Source organism: Eriocheir sinensis, chromosome 61, assembly GCF_024679095.1.
Source record: "Eriocheir sinensis breed Jianghai 21 chromosome 61, ASM2467909v1, whole genome shotgun sequence".
Classification (NCBI taxonomy): Eukaryota; Metazoa; Arthropoda; class Malacostraca; order Decapoda; family Varunidae; genus Eriocheir; species Eriocheir sinensis.
Window position 1 is genome coordinate 893,503 of NC_066569.1, and position 24,666 is coordinate 918,168.

Sequence of the window (24,666 nt, forward strand, 5' to 3'; positions counted from 1 at the left end):
TGAGGAAGAAATGGTAGAGGGGAGGCGGTGGCTGAGTGGTTAGCATGCCGGCAGTGCGTCCAGGAGCTCCAGGAGGGAAGTGAGTCCAAGTCCTGGCCACTGCACAGCCGTGATTTTTCAGTCACCGCCGAGTGGCCTAAGACTGCCCACATGCTGCCCTGAAGACCACCTATCAACGCAAAGCTTTAAGGAAGAAAAGTTGGATAAATGTGGATACGGAGACAGGACCACACGAGCGTAAAGCCCAGGCCCTGTAAAACCACAACTAGGTAAATACAACTAAATAAATACACTTTCCCATCATTTCTACATTAATCCATCACCCTCTGCCACCACCACCACCATGTCTTGTAATTTACTGTAGTCCGTAGATAACCACACAAGTTCATACTATCCACATACACAGTCCTACCTCCCCTTCCCTTCCTGCCACCCTAAAATCTCCTCCCCTCCACCAAACCCTTCCACATGCATTCCCAGCACTCCGCCACCCCTCCTTCCTTACGTTCTGCAGTGATCCGCTGAAGGACTCGAGGTACTTTTCGCCGCGCTGTTCCTCCTCGCGCAGTTTAAGCTCAGCGTATTTCATGTAGTTCTGCACGCCATTCGCCTCAAGGTACTGCGGTGCCTTGACTCGGTAGAACGCCTTTGTTGCCTCAATGTATGCCTGTGGAACAAAGTATGCGTGAGAGAGAGAGAGAATGTGGAGAATGCACCTCTCACACAGTCCTTTTGTCTTGAGCTCAACTGCAATATTACCACTCTTTCCATCTTCTCTTGAGATTTTCATGCTGACTGCTCTTCTATACCTGCTAACTGCATGCCTCCACTCCTCCTGCGGCCCCAGTGCACACAACTTTCTACTCAAGCTCATCCCTATAGTTTCCAAATTCCTCATGCAAGAGTTAGCCAGCATCTTCATGATTTCATCCCTTTCGTAACCTGAGGACCTCCTGTATAGGAAGTGTTTATAAGAGTGTGGGAAATGTTTATATGAGTGAGGGGAGGGTTTATAAAGCCTTAAAGTATATATAAATAATAAAATAAATATAAGGTCGCTACTTTGCGGATTTTCGCCTATCGTGGGGGGTTCTGGAACCTAACCCCCGCGATAGACAAGGGATTACTGTACATGGATAAGGATATGATGAAAAAGCTAATAACCACTAGGATTAGACCAAAATTGGAATATGCGGAAACGGTGTCTCCCCATAAGAAGACACACACAAAAAAACTAAAAAGAATACAAAGAATGGCAACAAAAATGGCTCCAGAACTGGAGGGATTGACATATGAAGAATGGTTAAAGGAAATGGACCTGCCGACACTGGAACAAAGTTTATAAATTATAAGTTATGGAATAAAATGGAAGAAGTAGACAATGAGGAGTTACTACTAAGAGAAGGAAGAAACACCAGCAACACACGAGGACACAGTAAAAAATTGAGAAAAGGAAGATGCTTGAGAGACATAAAGAAATATATCATCATCATCATTTCATCGACACCTGCTCCTAGGAGTTCCCACCAGGGGATGGCCACGGCAGAAGAGCTTCCAACTTTCTCTATCCAGACACTCCCTCCTTGCCTGCTCAAAGATCTTTCCCCCCTCTCCCTAACGTACTCTTGCACCCTATCCCTCCATTTCACTGGAGGTCGTCCTCTAGCATTCCCTCCCTCTATCTCACTCACATACACCCTTCTGGTCATCTTACTCTCCTCCATTCGCTCCATGTGGCCAAACCACTTTAAGGTCTGTCGCTTCACTTCTTCCACCACTCCACACTTCTTCCCTTCACCCCTGTGACACATTCCAAAATGCTCGTACACACTTTCATTACTCATTCCATCCATTCTACTCACACCACAAGCACTCCTCAAATAATTCATTTCCACTGCCTGCACTCTAGACCTCTGACTTTCATTCCAGGCCCACGTTTCACTTGCATATGTGAGGGTTGGTACTATTATTGTATTTCTCAAATCCCCCTTTACCTCCATGCTCACACTTCTGCCATTCATGATTCGTCCCAAAGACCCTACAACCCTTCTTCCTTGCAATGCCCTTTCTCTTATCTTTCCCTCCATACCACCATGCTTACACATAACTGATCCAAGGTACTTAAACTCATTGACCTCCTCCATTTCTTCACCATTCAAAATTATTTTGCATTCTTTTTCACATTCAATTCCCACTCTATATGGGCATACAAAATCTACAACCTCACTTCAACTTCGCTCACAAACCATCACTTTACTTTTGTTGACATTTACTTTCAGCTTTCTCCTGTTACAGACACTATCAAAAACACTGACCAAATTTTGTAGGTCACTTTCATTTTCTGCAAACCCTGAAAAGAAATATAGCTTCCCACAAAGAAATATAGAGGGTTGGAACAGACTAAGTGAGGATGTAGTATCGGCGAAGAGTGTGCACAACTTTAAGGAAAAACTGGACAAATACAGATATGAAGACGGGACCACATGGGCGTAAGCCCAGGCCTTGTAAAATTACAGCTAGGTAAACTAGGTAAATACACACACACACACACACACACACACACACACAGTACCTTCTCAAAGTTTTCGGTGTATATCTGCAGCTTGTCGCCGGCGCTGGACGACAGGTTGACGTACGATTCCCGGACGCCGATGACCAGCTGGGAGTCAAAGGCCTCACCGTTCCGCTCGGCGTGCACCAGCTTCATGGCGGAGTCCTGCAGCCGCTGCTTGATGTTGCTGAAGATTGACGCGTTCCAGCTGTCCAACATGAGCTGTGAGGAGGTGAGGGTCATGAGGAAGAGGAAGAGGAGGAGGAGGAGGTGAGAATTGTGAGGAAGAGGAGAAGGTGGAGGAGGAAGAGGAAGAGATGAAGAAAAGGATGATTTGATGGAAGAGGAAGAGGAGGAGGTGAGAATTATGAGGAAGAGGAGGAGGTGGAGGAGGAAGAGGAAGAGGAAGAGGTGAAGAAAAGGATGATTTAATAGAAGAGGAGGAGGAGGATGTAGTCAAGAAGTCTCTCTCTCTCTCTCTCTCTCTCTCTCTCTCTCTCTCTCTCTCTCTCTCTCTCTCTCTCTCTCTCTCTCTCACAATATCATCAACTTGAACTTCCATCAGAGATCATTTCCCCATCAATCACTCTCCTCACTCCCTCTCTCCCTGACTCACCTTCCTCACGATAGCATCATCATTCTGCACTTTCTTGGACACGGAGGTGGTGGTCTTGCCAGCGAGGGCGGACTCCAGCTGGTTGAAGGGCAGCGGCAGGTAGTTACATTGCTGGAAGAACTTGCGCCACTCTGTGATGTACGCCTTCAGGAGTGCCTGGTTCTCGTGTTGGTCCAGGACGCGCTGGAAGAGATGAGAGTGTTCAGGGTTTTTGTTGGGCGCTGTGACATGATGAGAGAGTTCAGGGTTTTTGTTGGGTGCTGTGACATGATGAGAGAGTTCAGGGTTTTTGTTGGGCGCTGTGACATGATGAGAGAGTTCAGGGTTTTTGTTGGGCACTGTGACATGATGAGAGAGTTCAGGGTTTTTGTTGGGCGCTGTGACATGATGAGAGAGTTCAGGGTTTTTGTTGGGCGCTGTGACATGATGAGAGAGTTCAGGGTTTTTGTTGGGCGCTGTGACATGATGAGAGAGTTCAGGGTTTTTGTTGGGTGCTGTGACATGATGAGACAGTTCAGGGTTTTTGTTGGGCGCTGTGACATGATGAGACAGTTCAGGGTTTTTGTTGGGCGCTGTGACATGATGAGACAGTTCAGGGTTTTTGTTGGGCACTGTGACATGATGAGAGAGTTCAGGGTTTTTGTTGGGCACTGTGACATGATGAGACAGTTCAGGGTTTTTGTTGGGCGCTGTGACATGATGAGAGAGTTCAGGGTTTTTGTTGGGCGCTGTGACATGATGAGAGAGTTCAGGGTTTTTGTTGGGCACTGTGACATGATGAGAGAGTTCAGGGTTTTTGTTGGGCGCTGTGACATGATGAGAGAGTTCAGGGTTTTTGTTGGGCGCTGTGACATGATGAGAGAGTTCAGGGTTTTTGTTGGGCGCTGTGACATGATGAGAGAGTTCAGGGTTTTTGTTGGGCGCTGTGACATGATGAGAGAGTTCAGGGTTTTTGTTGGGTGCTGTGACATGATGAGACAGTTCAGGGTTTTTGTTGGGCGCTGTGACATGATGAGACAGTTCAGGGTTTTTGTTGGGCACTGTGACATGATGAGAGAGTTCAGGGTTTTTGTTGGGCGCTGTGACATGATGAGACAGTTCAGGGTTTTTGTTGGGTGCTGTGACATGATGAGAGAGTTCAGGGTTTTTGTTGGGCGCTGTGACATGATGAGAGAGTTCAGGGTTTTTGTTGGGCGCTGTGACATGATGAGAGAGTTCAGGGTTTTTGTTGGGTGGTGTGACATGATGAGACAGTTCAGGGTTTTTGTTGGGCGCTGTGACATGATGAGACAGTTCAGGGTTTTTGTTGGGTGCTGTGACATGATGAGAGAGTTCAGGGTTTTTGTTGGGCACTGTGACATGATGAGAGAGTTCAGGGTTTTTGTTGGGTGGTGTGACATGATGAGACAGTTCAGGGTTTTTGTTGGGCGCTGTGACATGATGAGACAGTTCAGGGTTTTTGTTGGGTGCTGTGACATGATGAGAGAGTTCAGGGTTTTTGTTGGGTGCTGTGACATGATGAGAGAGTTCAGGGTTTTTGTTGGGTGCTGTGACATGATGAGAGAGTTCAGGGTTTTTGTTGGGCACTGTGACATGATGAGAGAGTTCAGGGTTTTTGTTGGGTGCTGTGACATGATGAGACAGTTCAGGGTTTTTGTTGGGCACTGTGACATGATGAGAGAGTTCAGGGTTTTTGTTGGGTGCTGTGACATGATGAGACAGTTCAGGGTTTTTGTTGGGTGCTGTGACATGATGAGACAGTTCAGGGTTTTTGTTGGGCACTGTGACATGATGAGAGAGTTCAGGGTTTTTGTTGGGTGTTGTGACATGATGAGAGAGTTCAGGGTTTTTGTTGGGCACTGTGACATGATGAGAGAGTTCAGGGTTTTTGTTGGGTGTTGTGACATGATGAGAGAGTTCAGGGTTTTTGTTGGGTGTTGTGACATGATGAGAGAGTTCAGGGTTTTTGTTGGGTGTTGTGACATGATGAGAGAGTTCAGGGTTTTTGTTGGGTGTTGTGACATGATGAGAGAGTTCAGGGTTTTTGTTGGGTGTTGTGACATGATGATACTAGGTAAGGTTAGGTTGATGTAAGCACTGCTCATGTTAGTCACTATTTTACCAGTTTATAGGCCTACAGTCTACTATATATACAAGCATACAAATTTATGCATGAAGCACTGTTATGAAGGTTTAAATAAGTAATCATCTAAGGTTCAGGAATGGATTAAACCATTTCACATAATTATTTAAAGTCAGAGGTTAAGTGTCTTGCAGCATCCAGCCTTGAGTCATGCAATTCCTGTTGGGCAGGTCTTATGTTAAAAGATGCTGAGTACTATAGAGCGGTCATTGGTGCAGGAGTGGAGTGAGCAGCTTAATCTAGAAAGACCATCAATGAATGATAAAAAGAGTGGGAGATAGAGCAGAGCCCTGCAGAACACCACTGTTGAAAGGTTTAGAACAGTGACTGTCTACTACAGAAGAGATAGATCAGCCTGAAAAGAAACTGAAGACAAGTGCAGAGAGAGGGAAGGAATCAGGAGGGCAGTTTAGAAAGCAAAGATTTGTGCCACTCTCAAATGCTGCCAAGATGTCTAAGGCAACAGCAAGTTTTGCCAAAACAGCTAAAAGAGGGAAGCAAGACTGCCAGTGATATGCCCGTTGCAGAATCCGCACTGGTGATTAGCGGGACAGTCAGTAGTTGATAATTGCTACTAAAAATTGTTTCAAAAGCTTTAGAAAGACAAGGAAGTAAAGCTGTAGGGTGGTAGTTTGAGGGATTGGAGCGGTCACCCTTCTTAGGCACAGATTGTATGTAGGCACACTTCCAGCAGGAAGGAAAGGGAGATTTTGACAGGCAGAGCAAGAGTTTGCCCGGGCAGGGTGTCAGCACTCCAGCGGGTCTTACACCACGGCTCACCCTTTACTTGCCACACTTACCGCCTGTGCGTGGGTGATAAAGTCGAGTATGTCATCCTGCAGTGCCTTCTGTACCTTGGGCGGCCCCTTTTCGTCCCAGAGGCACACCTTGTGGACGGCCCAAAAAAGGTCCTGCCACTCGGCGCGGCTCACCGGCTCCTGCCGCAGCAGCTTCAGCACCGTCGGGCGCATGGTGGGCCATTTTTCCTCAAAGGTCACTGTTCCTTTGTCCTGGGGGGCATGGAAGACAAAGGCATTTTCATCAGTATGGGGAAAGAAAGGAAAAGTGTGGGAAGCTTCTTTATTTTTCTTTTTTTTCAACAAGAGGGGAGGAAAGTTTTGTTTATGTAGACGAGGGCTTGGTGTTTTGTCCCGTGTCAGGTGTGAAGGAGAAGTGTGTGGTGATGTCATGATGAGATGAAGGTTTGGGGCTAAAAATGTAGTTATTCTGTTGTTATATAAAGAGAGGAAGGACCTTCTGTCTTGTAGGTTAGAAGGAAGGAAGAAGGCGTTGGTTTTCTTGTAATTCATAAGTGTTTTATTCTCCTGCAGAGCTAGTGGAAGAAAAGGAAATTCTGGGGATTTTGTATCAAGATAAAAATAATGGTATATACAGTAAACCCTCAATATAACAGACTAATTGGGGGGAACCTAGTCCGTTAATGCCGGAAGTCCGTTATAAGCGGCAGAAACTTAAAAGAATACGTATAATACCGATGAACTCAATAAACGTAGGCATAGTTTTTATTGTGTGTATGTTGTCTGCCCGTTGTTTTATAGCTGCACAGCACACTTGGCGACAGACTGCAAGGCACTGCGGCTGCCAGGTTGGCAGTGGGGTCCTGCGGCGGGGCAGTTTCATTACAGGTATAGATAAAATTTTACTAGTGCGCCCATCTTGCACTGGGAGATTAAACTGCTTGGTAGTTTTTGTTGTGTTATGAAATAATCTGCTAACTGTTTGTCACAAATCATTAAAAGATTGTCTTTTCAATGCCTGTTGTACACCTGCCGCCGCCCGCCACCACAGCCGCAAAATAGCTCGCAGAGAGAGGTTCAACTTGCTTACTGTTTCTATATTTCAATCACTGCTCACAAAGATCACAAGTGGACACATTAGAACATAACCAGGCAAATTAATGTTTTTCATGCTGTGTATTCCCCCAGTGTGCATGTGTGGTGGACAGCAGAGTGACTCATTTCTGCGAATAGGTATTTCTCGCAACACCGGCCTGCATAGTGGACCACCCTTGCCACCGTCCTGTCCTGTCATGCGCTGCGCATTTCCGCCACCCCACACCACGTGCCAAATAAATTTAAATTAACCAAACCTACCTAACGGGGAGGCTTCACCCCCCCTGACATTTTTAAGCTGTGTCAGTACCAACAATCACACACACTTGACTATTTTTCATTGCATTTACATCCTGGATTAATGCATAAGACTTTCTTGTGGTGTAAATACGTCCTTCATTTGAATGGGAACCACAAGCAGGAAAATATTTCATCAGGTGGGCAGATAAAGGCTTTAGTAACCATTGGGGCGGGCACCACTAGCCAAAAAGTTAGCTTCGTTAACTGGTAATCCACTGAGTAAAAAGTTAGCTTTGCTTACGGTAAACTGCTAAACTGATAAAGAAATTAGTGGAAGCTGATGCCAACCGGTAACCTTTTTATGGATTTAGCTTCAGTTTAGTAATATGGCGGCTGAACTGAACAAAGAGCCCAACAAGCAACAACAAGAAGAGCAGAGAAAGAAGCCTCCAGTCTATCCTAACTCTGTATATTTTACACAAGATTTCCATAAATTTACGATTTTAATTTTTTCATAACTGACACTTTTGTTTTTATTATTCTAAGTTTATTTCTTGTCAGGTGGAAAATGTTGAATTCTTGTCATTAAATCCCGAGTTCAAAGAGTTGGAGATGGAAGATGCATTACCCTAAAATGCCAAAAAGTTTCCCAAATAATTATCCAATTACCCAACTTTAAGGAGTAATTTACCCAAAGGTGGAAGCACTGGTTCAATTATTGTACCGTGTGGCTCAACCGGTGCTGTGTCTGCCCACAACGGACAAGAACAAACCTGTATGAATTTTTTAGTGGACCTAAAGTTAGCGAAGGAGAAGCTACATTAAGCGGAAGCTAATTGGTCCACTAACTGTTTCCAAAGCAAAAACGCTCATCGGCTAACAAAAAAGTTAGCTTCACTAATTAGCGGTCAGCGGAACTGTGCACAACACTGACAGTAACCAAAGCATGGGACAACAGACAAAGGCAGGAGGGCCAGGCAGCCACACTGTTGTAGCCACCAGGCGCAACTGGTTTAGAAATTATTCTCCGTCGGTCCTCATGAATTTCTGACCCTCTGACCTTGTCCATTATATCCAAAATCCGTCATGAGCGGGTCCGTTACATGGAGGGTTTACTGTATAAGGATGAAGGTTGCCTTGGCATACAGGATCAAGGGAAAAGTGCACCACATAAAAATAGGGAAAATACTGTCATCATTGTTATTTACTGATATACATGAACATTATTACCTGTACTCAAAGGGAAGGAAAGCATGGTGAGGGTGCTCTATATCAACCAATATGAAAAAAATATATGCATAAGTGTGGATAAATCTGGAAAAGTCACTCAAGCAATACCTCTCCCACACTTTTTTTTCTTTTTCTGTTTACAGTAAAGGAAGCAGCTCAAGGCAAAAAAATAATAATAATAATAATAATAATAATAATAATAATAATAATAATAATAATAATAATAATAATAATAATAATAATAATAATAATGATGATGATGATGAGGAAAGAGTTGGAAAGTTTTGTTTAGTCGGCGCAACATCTGAGGTCATATGCCGGAAAGAGACAGAAGGGGAAGGAATTATAGGAGAAGGGAACAGATCCCAGGAGACAGGACACAACCCCTGATTAATACCTGGTACCCATTCACTGCTGGGTGGACAAGGGCGTAGGGTACCGGAAAAGCCGCCCAAATTTTTTCACTCCGCCCGGGAATCGAGCCCGGGCTCTCTCGGTTGTGAGCCGAGCGTGCTAACCACTGGTAATAATGAGGGGAAAAAAAAGCCCCCTAAACACTGCCCCTATTTAACCCGGTAGCAGCGACGGGCCAAACTTCTGCCATGATATAAACCTCCCAAAATAGATGATGCATAAACTGATCACACATGCATTGATATATATTATGAAATGGTTTGCATGAGTGATGATTCTTTCTCATTATTTTACTTAGAGGGGCCTTTAACCTAACCTAAGAAACATGATCCCCGCAGCTACCGGGTTAAAAGAGTGGCCAAAAGATGGGTCAGTTTATGGAGGAGAAGTGTCTCGATGCTCTCCACAAGGCAATAATTCTGTCATCCCGTCCCGTCCCTGCTCAACTCACCATCCACAGGGAGCCCATCGTGGAGTCTTCCGAAAATTGCTGTCGCGATAAGTGTGATTTTTCCTTCCCACACACACTCACTGATGCAGCGTAACACCTCTTTCTCCTCTACACACACGCACACTTTCCAAAACACTTTCTTGACTTTATATTTGTGTGCTTTATGTCCTGGTTCTGTTCACACGCTAAATTTGCTCTATTAGCAGCGATGAATTGTTCCTTTCAGTAACATAACATATTGTCGGTATTTCACTACTGAGGGTGATTTACTCTTCTTTCACAGTTTTTCAAGTTTCCTGTCTACATATGTTGCATTATTATCACGGTGTGGAGTCGGATATAAAAGAATTTGACTGATTCTAACTCCAAGAAATTTCAAGGTTGCAATTCTAACTCGGACTCCCCCCCCACCCCCTTCCCCTTCACCTCTTTCATCGTCATCCCAAAAAGTCTTCTTAACCCGGCAGCAGTGACGGGCCAAATTTGTGGCTTTACCGTGTAGCAGCGACGGGCCAAATTTGTGCCATGATATAAACCCCCGAAATAGATGATACATAATCTGATCACAAATGCTTTGATATGTATTATGAAATGGTTTGTGTGAGGGGTGATTTTTTCTCAGTTTTCTCGCTTGGTGGGACCATTAAGAAACATGATCCCCACTGCTACCGGGTTAAATATTAAAAATAAAATATATCTCAAGCTGTCGAATGTTGGATGATGGACCAAGAGCGTAGCGGAGCAAAGGTGGCGACAGCGTGTTGTGGAAGAACAAAGAATTTATATAGCGTAGTGTTTGTTTCCATCACAAGGAGTCATGCGTCCCATGTACATGCATTATTTTTGGTTAGGGGGCCAATTGTTTTGAATAATTAGTAAAAAAAATTATGTCGACTGAATTCAACTCATGTTTTTGGCATTACACTTTGCAGATATTTCATTTTTGGCCATTGCAATAAATAGCACATGACTAATATGGTTTAAAATGACACCTAAATGAGCTTTTTTTATGATGAAAAGTAGCTCTGCAATGAATCGTAGAATCAAGCATCTCTTATGTACCTGACTGAAATTCCCACCAGTGCAGGTCAAGGGAAAAGTGCAGTTTTCACAGACGGCCCTGACAAGAAAGGACTAAGTAGGAAATGAGGTATGAAAGGGTGCACAAACAGAATCTTTACCCCATAGTGTCCCATGGCTGCCCTTGAGCTGCCTCCTTTGTTGTAAAAAAATAAAATTAAAAAAAAAAAAAAAAATGGCAGCCAAAACCCACAAATCACCTCAGCTAAACTCCAATATGTTCTTACCTACGGGAAGGCTTCCCCCCCCCCTTGGAGGCACTAAGAGGACACATGAACCTCTTAACTGGAGACTTTGCCCACCTCAACCCCCCAGTGTCTCCCTATTTTGTGGTGTTGGGTTACTCTGATGTGCACACACATTTCAAGGCAATTTTCACACTTGTTTTGACATCTTCACTCTTTCCAACAGTTTTGAAGACCAGTTGGTTAAGTAGGAGAGGCGACATCTGCGCATTAATAAAACCAAGGTACTATTAGCTTCTGGGAAATTAAAGAAACTTAACCCGGTGGTAGCAGCAGGGATCATGTTTCTTAATGGTCCCTCCAAGCGAGAAAAATGAGAAAAAATCATTCCTCACACAAACCATTTCATTATATATATCAAAGCATTTGTGATCAGATTATGTATCATCTATTTTGGGGGTTTATATCATGGCACAAATTTGGCCCGTCGCTGCTACACGGTAAAGCCACAAATTTGGGCCGTCGCTGCTACCGGGTTAAGGATATTGATGTAAAAATTTTGAACCCAGTCTAGCATATTGCATTCTGGTGGTGGGGCATGGGAGGGTAGGTCAAGGAAAATATAGGTTGGTATTCTCAGCTGCTTCCGCCTCTCACATCAACTATTTCCAAAGGCCAAAGAGAAGATCAGTCGGGTTCTCATGAGCGTTTCTTAAGGTTCACGGTACAGGATAAAGGTCAAACCACTACTACCAAGGTCATTAAACTATCCCTGGAAAAGCCGAAAACTCCTACGAAAGCCCTATCAAATATGTGAGCTTGAGCGGCGACATGTTTGAGAATGTGGCCCACAGACAGATTGGTTCAGGTCACGGCAGGCTGGATTAGATTTGTTAAATTTAATTGTTTATCATTAATACCATACGTGTTATGAACCATACGTTTGCTGCCCCGGGAGCGGTCAACCTGCAGTTCTTTGACCAGTGGTTCAGGACTGGGACTGGTATTCTCAGACACTTACACCACCCACATTAAATATTTCAAATAGCTGATAAGGAGATTAATCAGGTTCTTTTGTATGCTCTTCATGTTCACCGTGCAGATATCTTGTCACCCTACCGCTAGGCTCACAAAACTGGCCACTGATATACCCACAATGGGGATTACTGAGGAGAGGGTAGCCCACTAATTTTGAGACGCTGACTGTTTATTTCTGGACAAAATATAATGCTTTCTTATCATGGAGACAGTTTTATTTTCCAGAAACCATTTAATGATTGACTTTTCAATGCACGAGTGAGGTGCATTCCCCCCCACCCTGTTCCCACCCATTACCCACCCCCCCCCTGTACCGTCCCGTGCTGTGTTTTACCATCAGCCCACGTGCTGAATAATTTAAACTAACCTAACCTAACTTAACCTACCTAACGGTAGTGCTTCGCCCCCTTCGAACCCCCTTCTACTTTTCACCAATCATTTCTTACTGCACTGCATTCAGACTTAAAAAAAATCCATATTGTATGTACGGTATTAACTTTGAATCCATATTGTAAGTATTAACTTCAGAAGAGATGGTATCCTCTTGTCAGTATTACCCTCCACCACTCCTATGAAAGCCTTGTCCATTGTTGGTGTAAGCCCAAGATGTTTGAGAATATGGGTCCAGGACTCTGCCAACACCTACACACACACACACACACACACACACTGCAGGGACGGAGTATTCTTATTTGGTATTCATATTGAAATAGCCTACATTTCAGTACCGTATTTGGGTGTATCCGTATCGGAATAAATACTGATAGAAATTAAAGTACTCTCATTCGTATTCAAAGACAAGGGGAAACGTATTTGTATTCTGTGATTAATCTGATGAAAACTTTTTTTTTATCCAAAATAACTGCAGTTGTTCATTACAACTCCAACCTCCTGGGTGTATGTGTAGTCGTTGAGTACAGTACAGGTTCGCAGACTGGCTGCACAGCGCCTGGAGTCTGACTCAGGTGCCACTTGCCAGTGTGAACGGTGACTGTGTGGGCCAGCTTAACACAGGCCTAGCGTTGGATTTTTGGTAAAGGTTCAGTATAACTCCGGCGCCTTAATTTTGATCTATTTTCTTCCAAACCTTCACAAAACCCTGTGCATACATATCATACATTAGTATAAAGTGGCAGACAAATGCCACCACTTGTTTTAGAGTGGTTAGCGATGGTGGTGAAAGGGCATATACTTACATGTTTTGGTGGCGGCGGCGGCGGCCACTGGGAGGTGAGCAGTGTTGCGAACGATCCAATGCTTGGTTAGCAATTAGCTCACACATGTGAGACCAGGTCCACCACGCGTGGTTATTATTTTTTTTTTAGAACATGCACCTTTACCCAAAGGGTTTTGTGAAGGTTTGGGCCGGGTATAGTATTAAGTAAAGGTGCGTGTTCTAGAAAAAAAATTGAATAACCACGCATGGTGGACCTGGTCTCACATGCGTGGGCTAATCGCTAACTAAGCGTACCATCGCTAACCGGATCGTTGGCAACACTGCTCACCTCCCAATGTCCTCCACCGCCACCAAAACAAATGTATGTATATGCCTTTTCACTACCTACCACCATCGCTAACCATCCTAAAACAGGTGGCGGTATTTGTCCGGCACTTTTAACTAATGTATTATATGTACGCAAAGGGTTTTGTGAAGGTTTGGAAGAAAATAGACCAAGATTAAGGCGACGGAGTTATACTGAACCTTTACCGGATTTTTTTCTCTGCTATTTTATCGGCCATGGGATGCTGTGTGTACAGCAATGTGGCGTCCCGGAGGTAACAGTGACCAACACCAACACAACGAGGAAGGGAGGTGAGGTGCACCGTGCTGCCGCCGAGCACCAAGAAAACTGAACAAAACTAAAAGACAACATCGCCAATCAACAATCAAGAATAAGTCATAAGTGGGAGCCGTTACAAAGGCAATCCCACGCCTACTACTGGACTGGACTGGACTGGGGGGTCGTGGGAGCTTCTGATGTGTTTGCAAAATAATAAACAAATACTTCTGTTACATTTAAGGCACGTGTGATATATCCCTGCACTGAACACTGGCACCGGGCGTGAGTTACCACCAAACCAACCATAAATTTACGACAATAAACAGAACGAGGCGAGAAGCAAGACACACACACACTGGGGCACGCAGCTCGACCCCTACTGTCGCTGCGAGGGTGCTACGCCGCGCACTTGACACAGAGATAAATAAAAGACACACAAAGGTAACAAAGAGAAAAAAACTGCGCCTCTGGGGGACAAAGGAACATTCTTGGAAGGCGCCCAGACAGCTGACGAGAGGCACCGCGGATGTAAACAAACTACGAGACGGCACCGAGACCTTATTTTAACGTTATCTAGGTACTCTTAGGCCATTAACGGATTACTTATGGTTTATTTACGAGGTTAAGAGATTTATGTAAGCGTGTGGGGGTTATAGAGCGCCCAGGACAGGAGAAGCGAGGCCATTGGAGAGGAAAGGCAGAAATACAACAAACCTTCAACAACGCCGCCATGACATGTTATTAGACTCTATCGTTATTTGTCTTTAGTTTCTCCCGTAAAACTCCACTGCTATGTCAGATGAATTTATATTTATTGAACTTTTTATAATATAGACTTTGATTTTGCTATACAAGTTTCTTTTTTATTGATCAGGATTAATTTTTGTTGCCGAAGTAAAGTTTTTCGTTTGATCTCCTCGTCGATTCGAGCTTTACCGCGAAATTTGAAAAGTTTAACTATGATTTTCTTTTTTATGGATTTGTTTATATATCTGACGTACGGCTACTCTTAATTCTTGCTATTAATTTCCTAATCGTATTTTCTTCGATCTTTTCTCTTTAATTTGTTAATACTGTTTACTCAAAGTTTTAAAGTCTATCTAGCTATGTCTTTTGACTTTGTGACTGTGTAGTGCCACGGTGACTAAGCCTGATGGGCGAGCCTCCCATAGCTCCCTCTGCCAGGGGGGTACCTCTTTGGCCGACTGGTAAAGGAGTGGCTCTCCCGTTACGCTGGTCGCGGGTTCGATCCCCGGCGCCGGCAAAACCTTTCCTTGTCTGGATTAATTTCTCGTGTGTTTCTCACAGAACTCACAGAAGAATTCCGGAAGAAACTTACAAAGCCTGTGTCTCCGGCTCGAGATAACTCTTACTCTGATCGTTCGGGTGGTCTCCGTGGTCGAGTTGTCTGGACCCGTGCCCAATATCAATGGCTACCATGAGCTCAAGTTTTTGTCTCTGTGATCTCCATGCCTTGGCCAACCTATTTTCAAAGGTTTTAACTGATGGTGCACTCACTACTGCTTCAGGGAGGCTGTTCCAGATGTCCACCACTCTATTACAGAATGAATATTTTCTTATATCTAACCTGGCACGTTGTTTATATATCTTCTTACTATGTCCCCGTGTAGCTTGATAATCTTGATCCTTGAAGAGCCCGCTGCATATGTCACTGTCGTACACTCCATTCATGATCTTGAACAATTCTATCCTATCACCTTTTGATCGTCTGTGTGACAGGGTTGGAAGGCCTTTTCTTCTGAAGTCGTTCTGGATATGACAAGCTCTTCAAGGTTGGTACCAGTTTGGTGGCTCTTCTTTGATCTGCCTCCACTGCCTCAGTGTCCATCTTCTTGCTCGGGGACCAGGCTTGGTTTGCATACTCTAGGTGTGGTCAGACTAAGTCAATAAACAATAACTTGAGTTTTGACTCATCCAGTGTCACAAATGTACGTCGGATCAGTCCCACCAATCCGTTAGCCTTATTGATTTTCCTTGCACGGTGTTCTTTAAACTTCAGCTCGCAATCAGTCCAAACTCCCAAGTCCTTTTCCACTGTGATGTCCTTTAGCTCCTCCCTCATAGTGTATGTGACCTTTTCTTCATTTGATGTTTCTAGCCTCATAGCACTGCGCTTTTCAGGGTGGAACTCCAACAACCACTTCTCCGACCAACGTTGCATCCTGTAGACATCTTCCTGCAGTCTAACACAGTCCTCTCTCTTACCAATTTGTCTGAAGACCTTTGTATCGTCAGCGTACAAAAATAATTCGCTGTTTCGTTACACGCAGAGGTCGTGTGGGAGTGTAGTAGAGGAAAATTTTGGCATTTCAACTGAACTCTTCTGGCTACCAATTTCCTACTCCAATATTTGTCTCCTTTGGTCATGCTGTTTACTCAGGGTGTTCTAAACATTCTACTATCTACTTATACTTATGTATCTATTGTTATATGCTGCTGCTTAGAATTATAGGATGTCCGGTTATGCTCTGGGTTTGTATTCTCAGAAACTTCCATCTCACATTAACTATTTCCAAAGGACATATTTCCCACTGCAGAGCATGTCCCCGCCAGGACGCGCCAACTTGAAGAAAGAGATGCCCTATGCCTTTCTGCTTTTTCCTCTGGGCAACTCAAGTATTTTAGCACACACTGGCAAATGACCATTACACGCATTTCTTATCAAGACAATTAGTGGTGGATTCTTTTTTCCCAGCAGCTAGTCAGGCAGACAACATCTCTTTCCTTCTGCCTACACCCACAGGTACATTACAAACAAGAAATCCATTCCACAATTTATTGGTAATACATTAGATCTTCTGGAAAAAATTATTAACCCAATAGCAGCAGGGATCATGTTTCTTAACGGTCCCTCCAAGCGAGAAAAATGAGAAAAAATCACCCCTCACACAAACCATTTCATAATATATATCAAAGCATTTGTGATCAGATTATGTATCATCTATTTTGGGGGTTTATATCATGGCACAAATTTGGCCCGTCGCTGCTACAAGGTTAAATCAGTGTGAATATAAACTGTACGCTTTGTATCAAGCAGGCTATCCAGTAGGGCACAATAGTGACAGTACATTAGATAAGGCTATACACTACGGTATTCCCCATCTGTATTTATGAAACTAATAAAAGCAATTACGTTCATAGATACTATTTACTAATCTGTGTTAAAACAAGTGAAAAACTAAATATAAAGTAGTGTACATCCTAAACATGCCTCCTGCTGACTCGAGTGACTGGTTAACATTAACAAATCACAACTTATCTGCCCATTACTTCATAATCCCCTAATTCATTATCACTTTCTATTGGCATGACACATCAGTGAGAAACTTGAGTTAGTAAATAAGTTTTGATTCCCATTACCCAGCAGTTATTCAAAATACAATGATGCCATTCCAACATCATGTATTCAACCAAGCAGCAGGCAGCAAACTTTCTGAAGTTGGAAAGTTTCGTTTAGTCGGCGCAACATCTGTGGTCATATACCGGAGAGAGACAGAGGGGGGAAGGAATTATAGAAGGGAACAGATCCCAGGAGACGGGATACAACCCCCAATTAATACCTGGTACCCATTCACTGCTGGGTGGACAGGGGCATAGGGTATCAGAAAAGCCGCCCAAATTTTTCCACTCCGCCTGGGAATCGAACCCGGGCTCTCTCGGTTGTGAGCCGAGTGTGCTAACCACTGCACCACGAAGCCCCCAAACTTACTGAAGAAGGGCGTCTCTATGGGCAAGTGCATTTATGCTTTGACAAACTGAAAATATCTGCTCAATCCCTAGGCCTAGAAGACAGGATGACAGATGCAATAGATAGAGATGGTTAAAGGAAAGGCAAAACTAGGAGAATAGACTAAGCTAAAGGATACAATACCAGGAAAAGATGGGAAATAAATTACAAGAGAGCTAGAAGAAGGGACTGACTGGCAACTTGAAAGAATGAGAATAAGCAGAGCAAAAGAATTTACCTAAAATATGAGAAAAAAAGTATGTCTATCAGCATGCATGTGTTTCTTGTATATGTCTGCATACAGAAGGACACACACACACACACACACACACACAAGAAAACCCTTCATTCCGTAACAAACAGCAATGATGGGGTGCAAGGAATGGAAAAGGGAGCAGATTAGTCTGAGGAAAACCTTCAACAGTTCGCCCTGTCCAAAGAGGATCACACACACACACACACACACACACACACACACACACAAGAAAACCCTTCATTCCGTAACAAACAGCAATGATGGGGTGTAAGGAATGGAAAAGGAAGCAGATTAGTCTGAGGAAAACATTCAACAGTTTGCCCTGTCCAAAGAGGATCACACACACACACACACACACACGAGGACATAGTAAAAAATTGGGGATGTAGTATCAGCGAGGAGAGTGCAAAGCTTTAAAGAAAAGTTGGATAAATGTAGATACGGAGACGGGACCCCCAGACCCTGTAAAACTATAACTAGGTAAATACACCCACACACCCACACCACCGTTGCGTGTGAACGTGGGAGGATGGAGCTCCCAAAGGATATTTTACCTATCTTACCTAAAATCTGACATACGGGGGAGGGGCATTGCTGGCGCTGTTCCGGTTGGAGGTTGGGAGGAGGGGTGCAGAAGGCTGGAGGAAAGTGTTAGTGGATTAAGAAAGGCGAATATAGAAAACCGTACCGAGAAGGAGACGAGTGAGGTGCGGTGTTTGTTTACGCCGCCATTACGACTACAGTGGCATTCAGCAGACTTCTCTGGATTAGAGGAAAATAACAGTGAGCTGCAGAATAGATTATTGCAGAGAAGAGTGAAAGGGTTGGAGAGTGATTTTGAAGTGGTGATGAAGATGGTGAGTGAATTGAGAAGGGAGAGAGAGGAGGGAGGAGAAGCAAAATTATGAAAAAGTGGAAGTGGAGCGAGAGTTAAGAAGTTGGAACAGAAAGTTGACGGTGGTGCAGAGATGATGCAGAGGGGGAGTGTGCAGAGCTTTAAAGAGATAGTAGAAGAGCAGCTGGAAGAGAAGATGGCTGAGGAGGAGGTGAAGGTGATAAAAAAAAATGAGGCACTGGTAAGAGGCACGGTTGACAAAAAGAAGAGCGTCATTCTGTTTGGCGTCAAGGAGGACAAGACCTCGGGCAAAGCTGTGAGAGAGAACAGGTTGAGAGATGCAGTGGAGATGGTCATGCAAAGGATACAAGAGGGAAGTGACCTAGTGAAAGAAACAGATGACTGGCATAGAATTGTAAAATACAATGACGAAAGAGATAGACCAATTAGAATATGATTTAAGGCACAGAGTGAAGCAGAAGAGGCCCTGGCAGGAGCTTGGAAGCTGGCAGGAGAAGACACCAAAATGATGTGGCTGAGAATAGATCTGAATGAACAAGAGAGTTAAGTTGAATGAATTTAGAGGTGAGGTTCGTGATTTAAATGAAAGAGATCGAGAGAAGAGAAGAGGGAGTTATTTTGGAGAGTAATGGATATGAAAGTGAGGAAGTGGTTCATGGTGACGAGAGGAAGGAGGGAACGAAACTAACAGAAAAGGAGCAAGGGTGGTAAGTGACATATACAAATATTAATGGAATAGTTTCATCGTGGATAGAGTTTAACAGCAATTTCAGAGACAAAGAACCTGATATTGTGGGGCTGATGGAAACTAAGTTGTGTGACTCAGTTGAGGTGGTGGGGATTGGAGAAGGTGCATATAACATATGGAGGAGAGACAGAAAGATAAAACAGGGAGGAGGGGTGATGTTGATGGTAAGGAAAGGCATTAGGGTGGAGGAGGTGATTGAGGGTGAAGGCTTGGCAGAGGTGTTGACAGTGAAAATTGTGGGTGCTGAAGGAAGAAGGAGGGAGTATGTAGTAGGGTAGGTGCCCCAAGAACAAGCGCATGGGAGTTGTGTGAATATGAACAAATGATACAAGACACGATAAGTTGCCTGGATGGAATGTTGAGGGAGTGTGAAAGAATAATTATAATGGGCGATTTCAACTGCAAGGAGGTGGAATAAGTGGATTAGCAGACGCAGGAAGCAGACGAGTTGTGGGGAGGAAGACTCCTGCAACTGGCAATGGAACATGTGCTGACTCAGTGATCAAGTAACATACCAGATTCGGGAAAGAAGGTGAGGCATCAAGACTAGACCTGGTATTTGGTATGGAGCCGGAAGTAATAGAAAATCTTAAAGTAGATTGTCCAATAGCGAAGAGTGACCAAGCGGTTGTGGAATTTGAAGTATCAGAAAAGAGAACGATTGACCGAAAAGAGGATCACAAAATTGGGAGAAGCCAGACTTGTTAGCATGAGAACCTTTTTTGAAAATGCAAATTGGAGTGGGCTGTACAAAGCCAAAAGTACACAGGATAAGTGGGAGGAGTTTTTAAAGCTATACAAGGAAGCCAAAAATAGATGTCCCCATGGTAACCTAAAAGGATGTTGGTAAAAAGAAGTGGTTTAACAAAAGATGCGAAACAGCTAGAAAGAGAAAGGAGGAAGCTTGGATGGGATGGAGGAGACGAAGAAGAATCAACTCATGGAACAATTTCAAACGAGCAAGGAACAAATATACAGACATTAGAAGAGAAGAAAAAATTAAATATGAAAAACACATAATCGACAAGTGCAAAGACCAACCCAAACTGTTCTATAGACATATGAACGGCAAATTAAAGAATAAAGAAAAAATCGATAAACTGAAAATGGATGAAACCACATATGAGGACCCAGCAGAGATGGCAGAGGTGATGAACAACAGCTTCCATAGAGTTTTCACAAAAGAAGAAGAATTTGTACAACCAACAGGCCAGGAAAGAGGAAGGGTTATGCAGGAGATACAGCTAACGGTTCAGGAGGTCAAGGAAAGCTTGAACAAGCTGGATGTAAGAAAGGCGACAGGGCCTGATGAAGTATCAGGGTGGATCCTGAAAGAATATAGTGAGCAGCTTGCAGAGAAACTGCACTCCATAATGAGTGCCTCCGAGTGAAGGAAGGGTACCACAAGATTGGAAGAGAGCAAACATAGTACTGATTTTTAAGGGAGGCAAGAGAGAGGACCCACTGAATTACAGACCGGTATCATTCACCAGTGTGGTTGCGAATATACGTGAAAGACGTTAAAAACAGGTGGTCGGATTTCTTAGAAAGTGAGAAAATTATCTCAGATTGCCAGTCTGGATTCAGGAGAAGGAGATCTTGCATCACCAACTTGTTGTGTTACTACTCAAGGGTGACAGATTTAATACAGGAGAGAGAAGGCTGGGGGGATGGAGTGTACCTGGATTTGAATAAAACATATGACAAAGTACCGAACAGAAGACCAATTTGGAAAATTAAAAATGTGGGTGGAGTGGGTGATGGACTGACTAAGTGGCCGGAGGACTTCCTAACTAACAGGGAAATGAGGACAATAATCAGGGACAGGGTTTCCAACTGGTGCCGAGTGAGGAGTGGGGTCCCACAAGGTTCAGTGTTGGCACCAATAATGTCTGCTGTTTATATAAATATGGTGGATGGAGTGTCCAGCTATGTGAGCTTGTTTGCAGATGATGCAAAGCTATTGAGACTGCAGATGATGCAAAGCTATTGAGACGAGTCAATGATGTGAAGGACTGCGAGGCATTGCAGAGGGACCTGGATAGAATATGGGAGTGGAGTGGTACATGGCAGATGGAGTTCAAACTTGGGAAATGTAAAAAATTTGGAGTTTGGTAGGAGTGGTAGAAGATGTGAATATGATTATAAGACGGGATGTGAGATAATATGCAGAGGAGTGGAGGAAAAAGATTTGGGAGTGACTATCTCAGAGAACATATTACCGGACAAACACATCAACAGGATAACGGGACAAACTCTGAATTTGGTGAGGAACATAAGGACGGCATTTGTAAACTTGGGTGAGGAGATGAAGAAAATAATAGTCACAATGATAAGGCCAAGGTTAGAGTATGCAGCAGTGGTCTGGTCTCCTCACAAAAAGAACATAAGGAAGCTGGAAAGAGTGCAGAGAGTGGCAACTAAGATGGTACCAGAACTTCGAGATCGGACTTATGAGGAGAGTCTCAATAGCATGGGGCTCACAACCCTGAAGAAGAGAAAGATCTGATAGCGGCGTGCAGGGTGGCGAACGGAGTGGAGCATTTGGACAGAGAGGACCTGTGTGTGTGAAATGAGAGAGAAACAAGAGGACATGGAAAGAAGCTGAGGGCGACCACTTGTAGGAGAGATGTGAAAAAGTTTAGCTTCCCAAACAGAAGCACTGAGCAATGGAATAGACTGAAGGAGGTGGTGGTTTGTGCAAGAAACATTCATGAATTTAAGGAAAAGTTGGACAAGAGTGGATAGGAGACAGGACAGCACGAGCATAGCTCTTCTCTCATATGTCACAACTAGGTAAATACACACAAGAAAACCCCTCATTCCGTAACAAACAGCAATGATGGGGGGAAGGAATGGAAAAGGAAGCAGATTAGTCTGAGGAAAACACTAACAGTTTGCCCTGTCCAAAGAGGACCACACACACACACACACACAACAGCCAAGTCAGTACATAGTAAGCACAAAAGATGTACAGAAAGTAGTGGATTTGCATTAACAGAGTATTTAGTTAGTAGAAACAGAGGTAAAAGATATGCATATCAAGATTAAAACTGGTACCTACCTACCTACCACCTGCAAAGGGGAAGATGGTTAAGAGCTGCTGCTAAATCTTCCTCTTCCATGCAGGGTGGCAACAGAGAGGGCAGCAGGCAGACTGGCTGGTGCCTGCTGTTGCTTCACTGCTGTCTACACGGACCTGAAGAATAAAGGTCTGCATTAATGTCTGCTGGTGGAAGGCAAATAAGGGTTAGGATAATGTCACATCATTATCTAATCTGACAGCAGAGTAAGCTATGTGGGGGTCACTTTTGGGCCTGTCTATCTAAAAGTTGTGTGGGGCTTGCAAGCTGGGACTGCCACTCTGTTACCTGAAATAAAAAATATGGTTGACATGCTGCTGCATCTCTCTCCTCAGCAACTGACAGGTTATGCCACCATGGGCTCCTCCTCGGTGAGTCTCCCGGCTATGAAGTGTACAAGCAGCCACAGCAGTAAAGGGTGACAGCGGGCAGCCTGGTGGCTTAACACTCACATTCCTGCCGAGGCTTGCTTCCGCTTCAATGTTGTCCACACTCTGAGCTGGAAGGATGGAATAAAGGTTTACATTAATTTCTGCTCCTGGAAAGCAAAGGTCAACATAATGTCACATCAGTTTCATTTAGACAGTAGTGCAAGCTGTCTGGGGCTTGCAGGGTGCAGGGAAGTGTGGAAGGTGTGTGCAGTTGTGAGGGTGTGAGTGTATCTATTAGAAGGTGTAAGTGTGGTGAGAAAAGAGGGCACACAAAGCCTTCTTCCTCTAGGTGAGTGGGTAGTGGAGAAGGGCAAGGCACTGATTTGGGGGCCTTCTGTGGTGACGACCGTCAGGCAGGAGTCATTGCTGCTGAGCTGTGCTGCTGCTGCTGAGCTGAGCTGTGCTGCTGCTACTGAGCTGAGCGCTGCTGCTGCTGCTGCTGAGCTGAGCTGTGCTGCTGCTATTGTCCCAGTGCTTGCCAAAGCTCTCTGGGTCATTATTTGCTAGGCTGCTGCTGCCAAAGTCTTCACAGGCCATTTAGTGTGTGGGGCAGCCCATCAATCTTTACATTGTGCATGTTCAGCACCTGTAGCAACTGCTGTTCACGCTCCTTGAACTTATTCACCATCATCAGCAGTAGGTCACGCTCAGCTGTGGCCTGGGCCAGTTTCTCAGACAGCTGCTGCTTTTTCGCCTTCTGCATGTCGCGATGTCTCTTGGCATTCACTGCGTTCTTCCGCTTCTTTTCCATCTCCTCATCAGGCAATGGAGCCATCTCATACACCTTGGGCCTCTTGGACTGCCTGCGACTGAGGGCCATGCCATCGGGGTTCTTGATCTTACGCCCACGCTTCTTAGGGGCGTCAACGGCCTGCAGAGGGGCAGGCAAGGCCACTCCCTCATCCTGCTTCTGCTGCCACATGGATGAGGAGGACATCACACACGAGCTGGCAGGGGAGGCAGCCAGGGAAGTTTGGCTGGCAGACAGCTGGGGCAGGTCTAGTTGCTGGATGTTGCAGGGCTCAAGGTCGAGGGCCTGCTGGGGGTCGGCTGCAGGGCTGAGGGCCTGCTGAGAGATGGCTGCAGGGCTGAGGGTCTGCTGGGAGATGGCTGCTGGGCTGAGGGTCTGCTGGGAGATGGCTGCTGGGCTGAGGGTCTGCTGGGAGATGGCTGCTGGGCTGAGGGTCTGCTGGGAGATGGCTGCTGCGGTCTGCTGCAAGAAAGGTTCTGGAATGGTGGACTGCAGGAACAGGATCTCAGGGGAGGCAGGCTTGGTGTCGGCGGCTTGCATGGGGTCAGGCACTAGGCTAGGGGTCTGCTGCAAGAAAGGCTCGGGGACGGCGGGCTGCAGGAACAGGAATTCCGGAGAGGCGGGCTGAACGTCGAGACTGGAAAAGTTATCCTGGGGCAGGAGTGTGAGGAGTTCGTCCGTGCGCCGATTTCGACTGTATTCCTGCGGCCCCACCCCCACCCCGTTGTCCCCACTAAGCTTGGTGCTGTCAAAGAGGGTGTCCCCGCTGATGGCCTGGTTCACCAGCTCGTCAAGGTTCACCTCCTGGCTGGCAGGCTGCGGCCCCACCCCCACGTCGTTGTCCCCACTAAGCTTGGTGCTGTCAAAGAGGGTGTCCCCGCTGATGGCCTGGCTCACCAGCTCGTCAAGGTTCACCTCCTGGCCGGCGGGCTGCGGGCAAGATATGTCAAAGTTCACAATACTGGTGGCCAGCCTCGCGATCTCGTCGAAGTCGATCTCTGTGTCCATCTGCTGGATATCCAGTGGAAGGCTCAAGGTGTCTTGCCAGACCACGGAAGCCATTTTTTGAGGGTGTCTTAAATATCTCAACTTCACTCTCGCCTTACACAACCTCAAGGCACTGGAGACTCAAATCGCAGAACGGGCAACGTTAAGGCTTTTTCTTGGTTCTTCTTTTCCCAACGATATAGGCAGAACAATACGTACTATAA

General features: G+C 45.0%; 2 protein-coding genes and 1 long non-coding RNA gene across 5 annotated transcripts; 1 reads left to right on the forward strand and 2 right to left on the reverse strand.

Annotated features, from left to right (window-relative positions):
- Positions 1 to 505: 505 nt before the first annotated feature.
- LOC126986066 (cullin-5-like) lies at positions 506 to 14,316 on the reverse strand (the record flags this gene model as incomplete). Of its 2 annotated transcripts, XM_050841746.1 has the most annotated exon segments (6): positions 506 to 667; positions 2,573 to 2,773; positions 3,168 to 3,350; positions 6,111 to 6,320; positions 9,499 to 9,798; positions 13,886 to 14,001. In XM_050841746.1, coding segments are annotated over 5 exon segments (774 nt in total), but the record flags the coding sequence as incomplete, so codon positions are not given.
- On the forward strand, positions 9,948 to 17,809 carry LOC126986069 (uncharacterized). The gene is made up of 2 exons (XR_007739258.1): positions 9,948 to 11,263; positions 16,597 to 17,809. It is a non-coding gene; the product is annotated as an uncharacterized LOC126986069 (long non-coding RNA).
- Positions 16,366 to 24,666, reverse strand: LOC126986065 (uncharacterized). 2 transcript variants are annotated; one of them, XM_050841744.1, is made up of 2 exons: positions 22,562 to 24,666; positions 16,366 to 22,389 (listed from the first exon to the last, which is right to left on the reverse strand). In XM_050841744.1, the coding sequence occupies exon 1, from the start codon at positions 24,515 to 24,517 to the stop codon at positions 23,231 to 23,233; it is 1,287 nt and encodes a 428-aa protein (XP_050697701.1). In that variant the 5' UTR covers positions 24,518 to 24,666; the 3' UTR covers positions 16,366 to 22,389; positions 22,562 to 23,230. The 2 variants fall into 2 exon arrangements, with proteins under 2 accessions (XP_050697701.1, XP_050697702.1); XM_050841745.1 differs by having other exon boundaries at positions 16,366 to 17,745; positions 17,894 to 24,666.